The 17,207-nt window shown below is 41.3% G+C and overlaps 1 protein-coding gene across 1 annotated transcript; it reads left to right on the top strand.

Moving 5' to 3' along the window:
- Window positions 1-300: 300 nt before the first annotated feature.
- On the top strand, window positions 301-16,096 carry LOC105380441 (mediator of RNA polymerase II transcription subunit 16). The gene is made up of 20 exons (XM_048622359.1): window positions 301-476; window positions 666-843; window positions 1,071-1,203; window positions 3,055-3,184; window positions 3,512-3,648; window positions 5,290-5,415; window positions 5,573-5,692; window positions 6,270-6,409; window positions 7,347-7,469; window positions 8,965-9,054; window positions 9,787-9,910; window positions 10,856-10,976; window positions 11,415-11,501; window positions 11,989-12,139; window positions 12,725-12,858; window positions 13,295-13,437; window positions 14,558-14,658; window positions 14,977-15,074; window positions 15,354-15,488; window positions 15,976-16,096. Exons 1-20 carry the CDS (start codon window positions 415-417, stop codon window positions 16,010-16,012), a joined length of 2,370 nt encoding a protein of 789 aa, XP_048478316.1. The 5' UTR covers window positions 301-414; the 3' UTR covers window positions 16,013-16,096.
- The last annotated feature ends 1,111 nt before the right edge of the window (window positions 16,097-17,207 follow it).

The raw sequence follows: 17,207 nt of genomic DNA, 5'->3' as shown, positions 1-17,207 counted from the left end.
GAATGAATGAAGTTGTAGTAAACTGAAGTCAGCTGCGGACGTAGAGTTGGGACAGTTCTATTGTTTTCGATTGTGATAATTGCGTTTTGTTTCTCATCGATTTAGTTTTATTTAACTTTATTGTGTTTAGTTGTGTTTGACTCTTACTGAATAATATGACTTATTAAAATTTTTGTTCGCATGGATGTGTTTTATTGCGTTTTTGTATGATTTGTTGAGTTTTTATACCTTATTTAACCGTGTATTACGCATTAGAATGCGATAACCAAACACTGTTTTTAATGATCTGTCAGATGAATGTCAATGTCATTATGTCACTTTAGTTGTAGTTTTACAGCTCCAGTGCATCATATTTCTGTTTTTTCTGAATTAATAACGAAATCTCTATAAAATCTTCAATAAAAACCTCTCACCATGGAGTTGATTTACTCCATGAGGCGCAAACCATTGAAATGCGAGCCGCCCCACTTTGAGAGGTTACTTTTCATCCCTGATTCCTTCACTGTTTACATCCAAACTTTCCATGTTTATTTACCTAAATACTTGAAATATCATAGATATAGCTGTATTGATGCAGTGTAGCAATAACAGATACATCATCTTTTCTATGTTAGTCACACACGACAACGCTACAACCAAACATTGATTACAATTACAATTCTCAGCTCGACAGACCCAGAAGTGACCAGACCAATATGCACCATATCCTGTGCGAACATCATCGCGTTTTCATCCCCGACGGAGCTGACGGACTCGGACGGGGCCACGTGGGGCGGGCACGTGTACGTGTGCGACCTGGACACGCCGTGGGACAGCCACAAAGTCGCCAGCACCACACATCCGGTAATTGACTCATGATGGCCTTATTCACAAAAAAAACCTGGGTACCTGCAGCAATCTGTCAGTTTCATACTAATTTTGAACCAGCTCTGATAAGCTTTCTGTATAGGGCCATAGGATATATTTTTATAGCCCCCTATGTGCACATCACTCCTAGGCAATGGAATCCACATATTTACTCATACTTAATTTTATAAAGAAAATTATTGCAACTCCTCCATCTTCACCAGGTGTCAGTGCTGGAGTGGGACAGCGAGGGCAAGGAGCTGCTGGTGGCCACCACCGTCGGAGACGTCTCGGTGTTTGTGCAGAAGGAGTACCTGCTCAATGAGTGGACCTGCGTCAGCTCTGTCAGCTTTCCTGGTGAGATATGTCACAAACAGTGCAGTGTATTGACATATGGGGTATATTGATAAATGATAATGATAAATGATAAATATGTGGGGACATCTCACACACGGCCATCCGACCCCAAGCTAGGCAGAACCTGTGTTATGGGTGTCGGACAGCTTATTAGTATGATGCTTGTATCCCACTTAGCTATTCCTATTTGCCAAAACTTCCATTTAATTTCTTATCTTCCACACAATATTTCCCAAATAGACATTTTATAGGCAAATACGGCAATAATTTTGGCAAATATACTTTTAACACATATGGAAGTATTGGCAAATATGCAAATACGAATAGCCAAGTAGGGCACCAGCATGAGACAGTAATTTTGTGTGTGGGTATATTGAAGAAATTGACTCTGGTGCTTCCATGAGCCTATATTGTACTTCTCATTCATTCTGATTACCAATATGTAAGACTCTCTTTAAAGAAGAAGTCATATCCATATCCCAAGTAAAGGTGTTATTATTCAGTTTCAAACACATCATCATTGTAGACTGCTGGACATAGGGTTCCCCTAAGAGAGCCATAATAGTCTCTCCTCGGCCTTCCTCATCCACTACAAGCTGTCTGTGCTGTCTTAGGTCAAGAGGGCACATATGTGGCATGATATTTTCTAATCCTAATAAAAAAAAAAAAATCCTAATCTTAACTAATATTATAAATGCGAAAGTAACCAGTGTCTGTCTGTAACTCTTTCATGCCAAAACTACTGAACTGATTTGAATGTAATTTGGTATATACATATGGTCTAGACTAGACCAACGGTCAGCAACAGGCGGACGGACCGCGAAAGGTCGAACCTCGGACTGCCAAATATTGTAATGTAGGCATGTCAAGTATACATAAATACTTTGAATATTTTGAACCAATATAACTTAGTACCTACCTAATCTAATTAATCAAAAATATCGCGCCGTCGAGTCGCCGCGCGCTCTCTGTTCATAGGTACTTATAGCTTCTCCGATGACCATAATAATTATAATGAGGAAAACTCTGAAGAAGACATTGCAATGTTTACACATTTTTATCTGAGCAACGAATTCGCCACAAGGTTCCAAGACTTTGCAGAGATGGGAAAGCTATCTCTGTTTCTTAAGTCACCCTTTGAAGTTGATGCCGCCGCCGAATGGACAGATGTGGCTGCCAAGCACAAGTCCTTGCTGCCAAGTTATTTAATCTGCCAAAGGCGTCACTTCAAATGGAAATAATCGATCTGCAAAAAGATGTGTCTTTGCAAATATATAAAAAGTTGATAACTGAAGAATTTTGGGTCAAACATGTCCCAGAAAATATCAAAATTGCAAAAAAACTTGCCATCAAGTTAGCGACTATTTTTGGTTCGATATAATATATGCAAAACATCTTTTTAAAATTTTCAGAATTTTTTGAAAAACAAATATTGTTTGAGATTAACAGACACTCACTTAGAAGACACTCTTCGAATTAGCTGTTCTTCACGAGAACGAAACTATAAAAACCTGGCTAAGGCCGCCGATACAATTTTTCTCACAAATTTTAGTAATAAATAGCTGTACTTACTCAATTATTATCAGTTTTTTTTCTGGACCTTTAAAAAATTTTCGACCAATATCCGGACTCTACCTAAAACTACTTGCCGACCCCTGGTCTAGACCCTGAGAAAGAACTACTACTTGATAACTGAACACATAGGCTACTTTTTATCCCGGAATTCCCACGGGAAATCTTTTTAATAAGCGAAGCTCGCGGGAACAGCTATAAATATTATAATAACTTAGCAAGTCAACATGCTTTGGTCATGATTTTGCAGAAAAATAAAAGTTGATATTCCATTTCCAGGCGAGAACATAATAAAGGCGGTGTTCTTCACGACGGGCCACCGCTACGTGCTGTCGGACAAAAAGCCCGACGCGCCCATACATGAGAAGATACAGCTCGTGAGAACCACTCCCACGCTTAAGGGGTTTGGGTAAGATTCAGTTTTGTTCGTTCACTATTATGTTACTTTGTTTTGTGATAACACTGGCTAATAATTCATAATATGAGCAACTTTGGCTCTGCGGCTGTAATAATGTGCATTATCCTTTAGTTTTATGTCGATTTACACCTACTTTCATGTTTATCAGTTTTACACCATGTCAAAAGGTACTGAGCGAAGATTGGATGTGAAAGAACTGCGTCACAAATTCAGATGTTATTACCTACTTATTCTAAGAACTTACTGAAAGAGACATACCTCAAAACATTATACATGGCGCTATAATACAACCTCTCCCCCCCCCCTTTTCCTCCCCAGTGGCGTGGCCACCCCCGGCGTCTGCGTGGTGACGGCGAGCGGCGTGGTGGGCACCGTCATCGACGGAGTCACCAGCACCGAGTCACTCAGGACACAGCGGGACAAGGTCACCGCCGCCGCCATCGCCGCGCCGCACAGTAAGCGAAGGAGACATGTTTGTTACTGTTTTACGGCGAAACTACTTAACGGATTTTGATGAAATTTTGGATGCGGAAAGCTAAAATCCTAGATGAACAGATTGCCTACTATTTATCCCAAAATTCCCACGGGTAAACTTTTATGGCGAAGCGAAAAGTTCTGGATAAAAAAAACCGGCCAAGTGCGAGTCGGGCTCGCGCACAAAGGGTTCCGTAGCTTAAATCAACCTATCTCAAAAACTATAAGAGATACTTTGATCAAACCAAAAATCGTTGAAAGAGTTAATTAGCATGCATCACCTCTATTTTTTTTAGAATTTTATACCCCGTAGTTATAAAAATAGAGGGGGGGGGACATACTTTTTACGACTTTGAGAGCTGATATCTCAAAAACCGTTCACTTTAAGAAAAATGTTTTTTAGAAAACTTTATATCATTTTAAAAGACCTTTCCATTGATACCCCACACGGGTATGTACATCGAAAAAAAAAATTTCATCCCTCAGTTACATGTATGGGGGGCCCCACCCCCAATTCTTTTTTTTACTATTTAGTGTCATATTTTTGTAGCGGTTCATACAACACATATTCCCATCAAATTTCATCACTGTAGTACTTATAGTTTCCGAGTAAATCGGCTGTGACAGACGGACAGACGGACATGACGAAACTATAAGGGTTCCGTTTTTGCCATTTTGGCTACGGAACCCTAAAAACCTATGTTTTATTAGAGGGTGTACTACCAATTTTTAGAAAAAAAATGGCAAAAACGGAACCCTTATAGTTTCGTCATGTCCGTCTGTCCGTCTGTCCGTCTGTCCGTCTGTCACAGCCGATTTACTCGGAAACTATAAGTACTACAGTGATGAAATTTGATGGGAATATGTGTTGTATGAACCGCTACAAAAATATGACACTAAATAGTAAAAAAAAGAATTGGGGGTGGGGCCCCCCATACATGTAACTGAGGGATGAAATTTTTTTTTTCGATGTACATACCCGTGTGGGTTATCAATGGAAAGGTCTTTTAAAATGATATAAAGTTTTCTAAAAAACATTTTTCTTAAAGTGAACGGTTTTTGAGATATCAGCTCTCAAAGTCGTAAAAAGTATGTCCCCCCCCCTCTATTTTTATAACTACGGGGTATAAAATTCTAAAAAAAATAGAGGTGATGCATGCTAATTAACTCTTTCAACGATTTTTGGTTTGATCAAAGTATCTCTTATAGTTTTTGAGATAGGTTGATTTAAGCTACGGAACCCTTTGTGCGCGAGCCCGACTCGCACTTGGCCGGTTTTTCTTTCATGTTGGCGTTTTTAATCTTCTCGTATTCTTTATAAAACGCACAGTGCTACGTTTTTTAGTTCCCGCTACGCTAAATCTCGCTGCGGGAACTAAATCAGCGACTTTCACCCCTTGGGTAAAAATGTACTATTATTGCATAAAATTTTAAGTTACAAAAGGACACAGTATTTAAATGGTCTTATAACTAAAAGTATTTCTTTCCACACGACCCTACCAGGTTAAGGTTGCCTGTAACAGATCGCTCTTAGCGATAAGGATGCCTATTGTTCATTGTCGAGTTAAAGTTATATTCTATTGTACCAGATAAAAATCAAAGACATAAAACATTGTCCACAGACGGAAAACTCATAATAGCCTACATAACGGGCTCAGTGGTCCGTGGAGTATCATGCAGCATCACAGCGCGCGGCGCGTCGCTGCAGCCGCTGCCGGCGCTATGTCTGCCGCCACATGCTGCCCCAGGTATGTACACCCATCATACGATTTACTATAGCAACACCCTGTATACCTGTAACAAAGAGCTGTAATAAAAAGCCTGTTGCAAAAAGGGTATACTAACTATAGTCGTAGAACAAAAGTTGTTCAGAATGACGCCCTGAGGCACCCCCTTTTGGCTTAGTTTACCCTTTTTTCAACATCCTGTATAACTGGATCTGTGGCGTATCGTGCAGTATAATAGCTCGCGGCGCATCGCTGCAGCCGCTGCCGGCGCTGTGTCTGCCGCCGCACGCCGCGCCAGGTACCCATCATACTACTTACTATAGTAACACCATTGTATACCTGTAACAAAACGCTGTACAGGTGTTGTATGCAAAAAGGGTATACTAACTATTCGTAGTTATTCAGAAGTAAGTTGTTCAGAATGACCCCCTGTCAACAATGTCCTGATTCCTCCCCAGCGACCCTGACGTGGTGCATGCGCGACAACTCACTCCGCCCCTCTATCTCGTTAACTAAACTAGCAGCTTCCATTCCTAGGGTAACAATGTCCCCATTTTGCTCAGCTACCCCGATGCGCCATTGACACGCTCCTCTCCTCTTCCTCGTTAACTAAACAATAAGCTTCCCCTAGGGGTAACAATAACAATGTACTATTTCCTCCCGCGGCGACCCTGACGTGGTGCATACGAGACGCCTGGCTTCTCCCTTCCTCGTTGACTAAACACTAAACAGTAGCTTCCATCCCTATGGTAACAATTTACTTATTTCCCCCCAGAGAACCTGATGACTCGCTGATCTACTTCTTTGACTAAACTAGCTATAGCAGCTTTCACCTCTAGGAGTAACAATAATAATGCATTAATTTACTCCCCCAGCCACGCTGACATGGTGCATGCGCGACGACTCCGACTCGCTGGTGGTGGCGGGCGGCTCCATCACCATGTGGAAGCTCACGGAGAGAGCTTATCCAGTTCACAAGCTGCTTAGCAAAGGTGAGATCCGGCTCGAAGGACCATGAAGAAACTATAAAATACAAGTCATTATTAAAAGTGAAAGCTTACGGAGAGATCTTATTAAGGTGAGAAATTATGAAATCCGTCTCGAAGGATCATGAAATGGCTTGGTAGCCTTATGAGCGGATCGCTGATTAAACGTGGTGTCGCGACGACTCGTAAGGGTCTGGTGGGCAGCCTTACGCGACGTAATTTGGGCGTAATTCGTCATCAGTAAAAATACAATACAGGCATAATTAGGCGAAATTCGGTCGCCTATTTTAGACTAAGGGTCTGTTCCACAATGTCTGGTTAGTGGCTACCTGACGGATAAAATACATGCTGTCACTTTCTGTTATTATTTTTTAGACAGTGACAGCATGTATTTTATCCGACAGGTAGCGACTAACCAGACATTGTGGAACAGGGGCTTATACCCAATTAATTGGTTCATTTTTTTTAGGCCAGCATTTGATGGATTGAGTATTTGTATGTAAATTGAATTTATTTATAAAATTTTAGGTCCAGTGCAGGGCGGTACCACTCCTGGAGGGGGTCCTAAGCCAGCGTCCGACTGTTTCAACACTTTAGTAAGTCACTAAGCATTACTAAGCAACTAATATGAAGTAAAATCTTGAATAAACAATTTTAGGTGTTGATATTGTTATATTGTACCTCAATGTTTATGTTGCGTTTGTTATCAAGTTGCGAGTGAAAAGCCTCTGTCTTTTCACTCGCAAAACACACATATCATTTTATTGGAGGTAGGCCCGTTATATCGTGTGGCGCAGCCACTATACTTACATGTAGGTACGCACATATACAATACAATACAATACACTTATTTGCACCAAGAACAAAAAATTCTAAAACCAAACTTAATAATAAAACAGAACAAAGTGGCGGCCTCATTGCTTATATCAATCTCAACCAGATAACCAACAATAATATTATCCGCAGGTATGGCACCAGACAGCGGCCTGGGCATCCACAGGGCGCGTGGTATGCAGCCGGGCGCGCCGCACCGCCGCCGCCGTGGCGCTGGCTACTCAGAACCAACTGACGATACTGTGTCGCATGCAGGTAGGACTGTTAACGCCACAACTTTGCTCGCATGGTCAAATGACGTCACGATGGCCAGACCGCCGCGCGCCGGCCAGCAGACGCTAACCGACTACTTCTCATGATTACCATGCATTGTAAAGTTACGTAATTAAAAGCCAGTATAATATCAAAAAGTCTTGCAATTATCATTCAAAAACCATAAGAAACATAAAGTCTTCAACAAGGACAATGGGTCTGCATTGGGGAGACACAGACCGCGCCGCCGCCGCCGTCGCGCTGGCTACTCAGAACCAACTGACGATACTGTGTCGCATGCAGGTAATAAGATATCAAGTGTTTTTCACGTCGGGGTCACCAATGTGGCAAAAAATCTATAAGCTAATTTTCGCCAGGAACAACGTAGCTGCTTTTTAAAATTAACTCAAAGTTGGTTTTTTCAATTAGCGGCGCTAGCTGACCTCTTACGACGCATTTATGAGTAGATATGCATGCATCTTATTTCACAACAAACTTACTTTTGTGTTTTATTTTTTACGTTTATTGACAAAGCTCCTTTCTTGCACCCTCGAAATTAAAAAAAATATATAAAGTTAAAAGATAAAATACTCTTTATTGCACACAAACAAAAACAGTATTACAAACATGAAAAGAAAATAAATAGCACAATTGGCGGCATTATTACTAAAAGTAATCTCTTCCAGACAATCAAATTGATAGGAAATAGAAAGAATGTATATATGTACTTTTATTTATTTTTATTTTATTTATTAAGAAAATTTACAGCGTAAACAACAACAACTTATATACTAACATGCTTAAATAGTAAGGCAAATTACAAATTTTCCTTCATATACTACGAAACAATGGTGCACACAAAAAGTTAAATTAATACTAATTACATACTGTAGATTATGAACTGAAATTTATCAAGTTTATCCTAATTTGTGGAATAAATAATAAGATAAGATAGATACACAAATAAATAAATATATAAATAAATATATAAATAAATATTTTCTTAAGAAATACCTACATAGATAATTATATGGTGTACATATGTTTACATACACAAACATAACTTTATAAGTTTTAAGTAACACATGCTTAAATTATAAAATATATAAAGATATAGTGTTTGAGTCCCCTAGTTAAGATGTTTTATTGCAGTTTTATGTATTAATTAATTGGCCTTATTTACTTCACTACTTTCGGTTATTTGATTTAGAATCTTCGTCTTGAATGCGAATTTAGTACTGTGTAGGAATATGTCGATATTGCTAAAGAATTTATTGTATGTTCGGGCGAGTCTTGTGATGGGTTCGTTGCTGGCGTAGTTGGTGTGGTGGAAGGGTACATGTAGTAGCGCGGTGTGGCGCGTGCGCCTCCGCGGCGTGCAGTAGGCCACGCTGCCCACCAGCCCCGCGCAGTCCACGCGTCCGTGGACTGCGCGGGGTATACTTATAGTATTTCCAGTATTTGCTATTCACATAAGCCCTAACTCCTTTCTTCACAGGTGATATCGACGCCGGTGGTGACCGGGACCAGCGATCCGGCCGGCGCCTCGCCGCCCAAGAAACAGAAACACGGGAGTGGGTTGTCTAGTGTGAGTATACGTCTTCTCTATTTTATTCTCTGTGTGAGTGTAAGTACCTACTTCTGGCTTTCTCGAATGGAACCTTTGCGCATATCCCCAAGGTCTAAACACCCTTAACCAGTCCAGTGGTTGGTGGGTTCACTATCTAGATGTGCTTCATCTATATACTAATTGCAGGTTTCCTCACAATGTTTTCCTTCTCCGTAAGAGTATGATCCATATAACCCATATATCCCAGCAGTGGAACATGTTTCTTTTAAATAACGTGTCAATAAGCTTCCATCAAACTACAAACTAGATAATCACCTTTTTTAGTATTAGCTATGCATATTCAAAGTTCAAATTCAAAAATTAAATATTCAAAATTATTTATTATCCAAAATACAAAATTAACATAAGTGAAACATAAAAGGTACATTTTGCCTTATACTTTAACCAAATATCTTATATTAAAACTTAAAAAATATTTACTATCGCCCCACACTAAGCAAGCTTGTATCGTGGGTACCGTTTGAAAACATTAACCAGTGTTTGACATTTTCGCTGAGAATAGTTAGGCAGTATTTATGTCAGTCAGTCAGTCAGTAAGTACCTAATGTAATCTAAACATGCAATACAAAATAATTATAAACAACTAAAATTAAAACACACAGCAAGTAAATAAATAATGATGATGATATTATAAGATATTATAGATATACTTTCCGCTTTTAACCTCCGTCTAACCCCTTTTGTCCTCAGTCGGGAGCCTCAACAGCCGTAATATCCTGCGTGGACATCTCCCGTCTCGGCGGCGTGGTGCTGGCGATAGACTCGCGCGCGCAGCTTCACGTGTTCAAGCTGCTCCTGCACAGCGACTGTCACAGTGAGTGTCCGCCCAGAGCACTACAGGGTGTTGCAAAAATGAACGAACATATTTTTTTGCGAATTTCCAAAACTCGTAGAACAAAAGTGGTTCAGAATGACCCCCTGACTCACACCCCTTTTCGATTTAGTATACCATTTTTGCAACATCTTGTAGATGGCGCTGTCGGGTGTTTGTTTCATGTAGTGCACACTAGATGGCGCTAGTAGTGGTGTGTTCAAGCTGCTCCTGCACAGCGACTGTCACAGTGAGTTCCGTATAGTGCACACTAGATGGCGCTAGTAGTCATAAGTTTCAATCAAATTAGGTTTTCGTTTTTTTAACCTAAGGGATCGAGCCCCGCTTTACGGTTCCGGTATCGCGATAAACTTGTTTATTGCGCATTCCCCCAATCACATCGCCGTATTTATGGCGATTAGCGATATAGGGATGTAGGGGACCCGTGCTGCGGCAGCTAGAACTATAATGATCTTATTTACTATGTGATTCTGTTTTATCAATAACGAATGTAAAGAGGCTGAAAAGTCTAGAATGTTGTGGAATTTGACGACCGAATGGCGCAGTGGTTAGTGACCCTGACTACTGAGCCGAAGGTCCCGGGTTCGATTCCCGGCTGGGGCAGATATTTGTTTAAACACAGATATTTGTTCTCGGGTCTTGGTGCCCGTAAAATGGCAATAGGCTCGCCCCCTATTACATTGGGACTAACAGAACACTCGAAAAGTGGGTGCAGCAATGCACCTCTGCCTACCCCGCAAGGGAGTTTAGTACAAGGCGTGAGTGTGTGTGTGTTTTGTGGATTTTTCCGCTGGTTATAATAGTGTATGTGACGTCATATTTACTAAAAAATGCGGCCTATGCAGCACCTACAGCTTTGCATTATACAAAATGATTCTGAAGCATTTTTTTTTCTAAGTTTTAACAATAATAACATTTTGTTTCCAGCCAACCCGCTCTCCCTACAACAGACCTCCAACCTTCTGGAGTATTCCATCGTGAGCGGCATCGACTGTATGGATGTACTCATTACGCTGAAGCCACCCGCACTCGAGGCGCTGTATGACAGGTAAGTACAATGATTAAGTTTACTACTTATACAGGGTGTTGCTAAAGTGTTAGATCGCATAAAAAGTCTGCTAAAGTCAGGTGAATAAAAGGTTTAGGTATATAGAAAAGCAAACATAGGATAAAGCTAATTTTCAGAATAAGCCACACTTTTGCAACATCGTGTCCTGTATGAACAGGGTTTTTTTAATGCTTTATTGAATGCTGGAACATTTGTGATTTTTATAAAACGTGGACTAAACTTAATTCTGGTTTAAAATTGTATGAGAATGGGAATTAATAAAAAAATGCGACCAATATTTTATATTGGTCGGGTTTGTTGCAAGCAAAAATTCTTTGTTAAAACATCGACTTCATTGGTTGGCTCCATTTACCCTCCAATCTCATTTCAACAAAAACTCCAATACATATTCTAACACCCTGTATCTATCACCTGCAGACTGACAGAGACCTTCCAGCGCCAGCCGCCAGCCTTCCAGCAGTACTACTACCAGAGCTGGCTCAAGCTGCGGTGCACCCTGTTGAGGTAAGCCCCCCCACACCTACTTATCTGTCTTACTATTGCTGAGTTGTTGAAAGGAACTTTAAGCTACACTTTGTCCATCTTACTAATGCTTTTTTGACATTCGAAATCCCATAAGTACATATTTGATGACTGTAAAGGAAAACCAACTTTACTTAGACATAAGCGAACGTCAAAAAGCCATTAACATGATGGACAAAGTGTAATGTTGGCATTAAACCCTACTTCCTACTAATATTATAAAGGTGAAAGTATGTGATTGTGTATGTTTGTTACTTGTTCACGTCAAAACGGCTGAAACGATTGTAATGAAATCTGGTGTGGAGTTAGCTGACACCCTGGATAAACACATAGGCTACTTTTTATCTCGGCATTCCCACGACAAACTGTTAGGGCGAAGCCAAGCTCGCGGAAACTGCTAGCGTAAAAGTACTATACGTAAAAATCTTTGTATCCAAAAAATACCTCACAAAACCCTTACCACTTGCAGACTAATCCCCTCCCAGCAAGCGTCCGCCTCCGCCCTAACCTCGTACCACGCGCTGCAGCTGGTGTGGGCGGGCGCGGCCGCCGCCCTGCGTCTGGACGAGCGCAGCGACGCCGCCGCCCGCGCCCTGGCCGATGATACTAATGATGAGAAGGTACAGCGCAGTAAAAACCATGAGAAAATGGTGGTCAAAAGATTGATAGTAGAGATTTCGAAGCGCATACGCGTAGGCCATAGGCGTATTGGTACAAGTGAATAAAGCCGCATAATTTTTGACACGAGGCTAAAATGGCAACTTTCAAAAACCATTAACCAATCCATTCACAAATTTCAAAATACCTACTAAATCATCCACCCCATCTACCCACAAAGCCTGCTAACTCTAGGCTCAATGTTTCACATTCGAACAAACCAACCCATTCACAAACATCAAAATTCTCTTCTACCCCCATAGAGCCTACTAGCACTACAAAGCCTGCGAAATGTCCCCAGGGCCGCTAAACTAGGGGCTCTATATCTCATATTTTCATCAACCCAACTATTCAGAAACATCAAACTTACTTTATATTTCCTATAAAATATATGTGGTTGTCTGGAAGAGATTACTTTTAGTAACAAGGCCGCCGATTGTACTTATATTTTCATTTCTTTTCTTTGTTTGTAAAACTGTATCTGTTTGTCTATAAAGAGTATTATATCTTAATCTTATCTTTATCAAAATTACATTCTACCTCCCCAGAGCCTGCTAGCACTAGAGAGCCTGCGCGAGGTCCCCGGCGGCGCCGAGCTGGGGGCGCTCCGCCGGCCGCTGCGCCGCGCCGCCGACACCGCCGCCGCCGCGCTCGCCGCCGCCGCCGCGCGCGAGATGCACAAGTATGTAGATAGAGCCTGCTGCAGTAGAGCCTGCTGACAGTAGAGCCTGCGCCGATACTGCCGCCGCGCGCGAGATGCACAAGTAATTAAATAATGTAAACAAACAGTAATAATCCTCTGCAGCATATGAACTTCCTTAAAAGCTTATGAGCTAAGATAATTTATAAGGATGTGCGTAAACAGATACCAATGCCAACCGATAGACGGCAAGGGAGAAAGCAATATACAAATCCTACATCGCGGTGTTAAAGAATTTCAGCTAGTTGCTATATCCTGAAATGCAACTGTTGTTCATGGGGTTAGTAAAATTGTGAATGGATTTCTTCTTCAGAGTTGCAGGTAAACATTCGTAGAAAGACAAGCTCTCACAAAAAAAAATCACTTGCTATCCCAGTGTCTCTGCTAAAAAGTTTTAACCCCAAAATTCCACCCCCAGATACTCCCTCCACTCGGACCCGACAGCCATCAACCTGATCCGCAAACTGCTGGTGCTGGGGCGCGCGTGCGGCGGCGCGGACTGTCTGCAGCGCCCTCTGGCGAGGCTGGCCAATAGCAACACGCCCGCGCCCGACCTCATCGGTTAGTATACCCGTAGAATTAGGTCCCGTTTCGCCATGCTCGGTTAGATCATAACCAGGGATTAGTTGTTGACTTTTGACACATCTGTCAAGAATTTAATATGAAGATGATGTATAATTGATGAACTAATCCCTTATGATCTAACCGTGTATGATAAAACTGGGGCTAACTGATCTTAGATAATCACCCTGCAAGCTGCTAGTGCGAGGGCGCCAATAGCAACACGCCCGCGCCCGACCTCATCGGTTAGTGTGATGATGATGATGATGATGTCTAGATGGCTCCTATAGTGGAGAAGTTGAAAAGCCACCGCCTTTCTTGGTTTGGACATGTCATGAGAAGTGACTATGTGACAAAGAAAGTGTTGGAAATGAGACCTGAAGGAAGGCGTAAGAGGGGAAGACCAAGAAAGACGTGGCTTGATTGTGTGAAAGTAAATATGAGAGAGTGTGGAGTGAATGAGGATATGACAGAGGATAGGGTAAAATGGCGTGACATGACGCATAAAGCCGACCCTACTCGTAAATAAGGAAAAGGCTAGGAAGAAGATGATGATGTCTAGATAATGAACCTGCAGCGCAACTGGCCCGGCTGGCAAATAGCAACACGTCGGCGCCCGACCTCATCGGTTAGTGTGATGATGATGATGATGATGATGATGATGATGTCTAGATAATGAACCTGCAAGCTGCTGGTGCTGGGGCGCGGACTGCTATATACAAAATCGCACTCTTTGTTTTCATGACTTTCTAGTTTGACTGTAGATTCATAGATAGATTATTATCACCCAAGACCTGAGTAGTTATAGTAAGGGGCAGAGAAAGCTGACCCCCCTCAGAAGCATTGTGACTATGAGAGGGGGGTCAGGTTTGCACCTGACCGCAGCTGATCGTACCACTGCACCAGCCAGGAATGGAACTCGGGATATAGAAAGTCAGGGTCACCAACTACTTCAAAATTCAGTCGACAAATTAAGACACTATAATTAGGTATCTAAACTTACTTCAGTCAAATATAAAATTTGTTTATATTACCTTACTTGCTGAAAATCAAATTTTGCAGAAGCATAAAAAGTGTATGAATGAAAAACTAACTTTCACTTTGACTTTAACTTTGACAGAGGAGTGTGCGTCGCTGACGGCGCAGCTGTCCACGCCGCGCGTGTGGGACTCCCTGCCGCGCTGCTGCGTGTCCTCCCACGAGAGGACCGGCCCTCTCTACGTGAGTATACTTAAAATGGCGGCACAACATTATAAGAAAATCAAGTTCAAAGAGAGACGAATACTGTGGCTGTTGCTGTCCACGCTACGTAAAAGTGTTCATTAGCCATAAGATGATCTCAAAATAATAAATGTTTTTTTTAATAACCGTTATTATTTTGAGGTTTTAAAATTTCTGAACGTAACAACCACTGCAATAGTGATGTGCTACATTGCTCCTATTTAAATCTTAATCGATATTATCTGTCAAAAGTTTATTTTATTGTAATATTCGCTTCATGAAAGTAAAAGAGTGTTAATATTTGTTTCCTTTTTGCAGTTTGAATACGGCGTGGAGCCGGAAGCGCTGCGGTGCACCCCCGAGCCGCCGGCCAGCAACTGCGACACCACGCCTACGCCCACCATGGATGCTATGAGGTATATTATACACACTAAGATATAGCTAAAAGAAGTCCGTGTACTCCTTAATAATTAAGGCGTTAATAAATGTTATTTTTTTTGAAAATAGTACTATAAGCAAAGTACTTCGATTAATTTTTTTTTTTTAGGTTACCTTGGAGTTAATGCTGGCTATGAAGCTCTGCCGCTATAATTTGTTTTTCGATTAACATAGTAAAAAAACCCCCTTTTCGAATGGTTTGCAAAAAATTACGTTCATCATAAAAAAAAAAATTATTTAACATTTCTTTGTCCCAGATACATGTACCTGGGAGGGCGGCCGGCGCGCTGGCGGCAGTGCGGGCGCTGCGGCGCGCGGGCGCTGGCGGCGGCGCTGCCCAACAAACATCCGCTGCACAAGGCCTATGACGGACGCTTCATGGCTAGCTGCAGGTTGGTAACAGTGCTATGTGGATTTTTAGTTGAAGACATATAAGTGGTAGAGACTCGTCTAGTGATGTATCTGTCGCAGGCAATTGTATGTCAGGCGCACCCTTAACTAACACCCGCTGCACAAGGCCTATGATGGACGCTTCATGGCTAGCTGCAGGTCGGTTGAGTATTGTGGATTTAGATAAGTAGATAGATAGAGCACTCTTTATTTGTACACCAAGAAATAATTTTGAATTATACATCAGAACTTAACTAGGGTACAAAAGGCGGTCTTATCGCTTATAGCGATACGATATATAGTGGACTTATAGTTGAAGAAAAATAAATGGTACCGTATCCACGGAGTATGTCAGACGCACCCTCAAATCAAGGACGCTAAGCTGAGCATGGTGATAAACCATATTCGACCTCTTATCTAATAATCATTAAAAATATTATGTTGTTATTGAATTCATGACCTTTCTAATAAGATTTTGTTTTGTTCTAGGTGCGGCGGGAAGTGGACTCTATGCTCGAATATTTAATTTGTAAGATAAATTATAAAGCTAACAATTGTAATTTATAAGAAAAACATTGTGAATATAATAAAATTATGATTATGATTTCAATACAGTTTTCTTTATTTATTTACCTCCAAATATATTTTATTATTCTAATTATTTATAACATTCTACAGGGCGTTGTTAATATAATAATAATATAACAAAATATCCTTCCACCCTAAGGTTGTCTTGAAAAAATCGCTTTAAGCGATAAAACCGCCATTTTTGTACATATTTGTTAGTATTTAAGTTTTGTAAGTTTATTTTATGTACAAATAAAGAATATTATATCTATCTATCTATCTATCTATATGGAAAACGGAAATAGGGGGACTCAGGTGGTCCATTTCTCCACAGAGTAGATAATATAGTTTCTTCGTTCATACAAAGTTTGCTGGTAACGTGACTTAGAATATGGGAAATCAAGCCATGTTAGAGTAGAAATGAAACTATTTTTAGGGCCGGCAGCCCTAATTAGCCCATGGGCAAGCATGTATTAAGAAAATCTTGCGAGACTGTAGTTAATTCTGGTGTATTTTATTTGTTATCACAATATTAGAATATCGACACATACTTACAGCTGAACTATAAAGTCCTGCGAGGCGTCCTGAGAAGCGTCCGTAGTCGAGCGGGCCTCAGTGATCGTAACTGATCGCTGAGGTTAAGCAACAACTGACACGGTCAGCCATTGGATGGGTGACCAATTTCAAGTGGTGCTTTTCTGGACGCTTCCGTGCTTCGGACGGCACGTTAAGCCGTGGGTCCCGGTTGCTGCTTCGGTAGCAGTCGTTAAGTCTAGTCAGAGGCCTTCGGGCGGCTTGAAAACATCTGACAGTCGGGTTGCCCACTTACCCGACAACTCTCTCAGCACAAGCTTGCTTGTGTTGGGGTCCACCAACCCGCACTTGGCCAGCGTGGTGGACTAGGCCTAAAAACCCTTCCTTCATTGGAAGGAGACCCGTGCCCCAGCAGTGGGGACGTAATGGGTCGTGATGATAAAGTCCTGAATTTTTTTTTGTACCTATATTCCCAGCCGACATCGACACTTATGGTCATGTATCTAGTCATGACATGAGTCAAAAATTGGATTCTATTTCAGAATATCGATAAAGTTTAGTAAACCCACAATAAAATTTGTTAACAGTTTTAAGTCATGAAAATAAAAAGTGCGTCTTTG

This window comes from Plutella xylostella, chromosome 2, assembly GCF_932276165.1.
Source record: "Plutella xylostella chromosome 2, ilPluXylo3.1, whole genome shotgun sequence".
In the NCBI taxonomy this organism is placed as follows: Eukaryota; Metazoa; Arthropoda; class Insecta; order Lepidoptera; family Plutellidae; genus Plutella; species Plutella xylostella.
The sequence above is the reverse complement of the archived record's forward strand: the minus strand, read 5'-3'. Positions and strand labels throughout refer to the sequence as shown.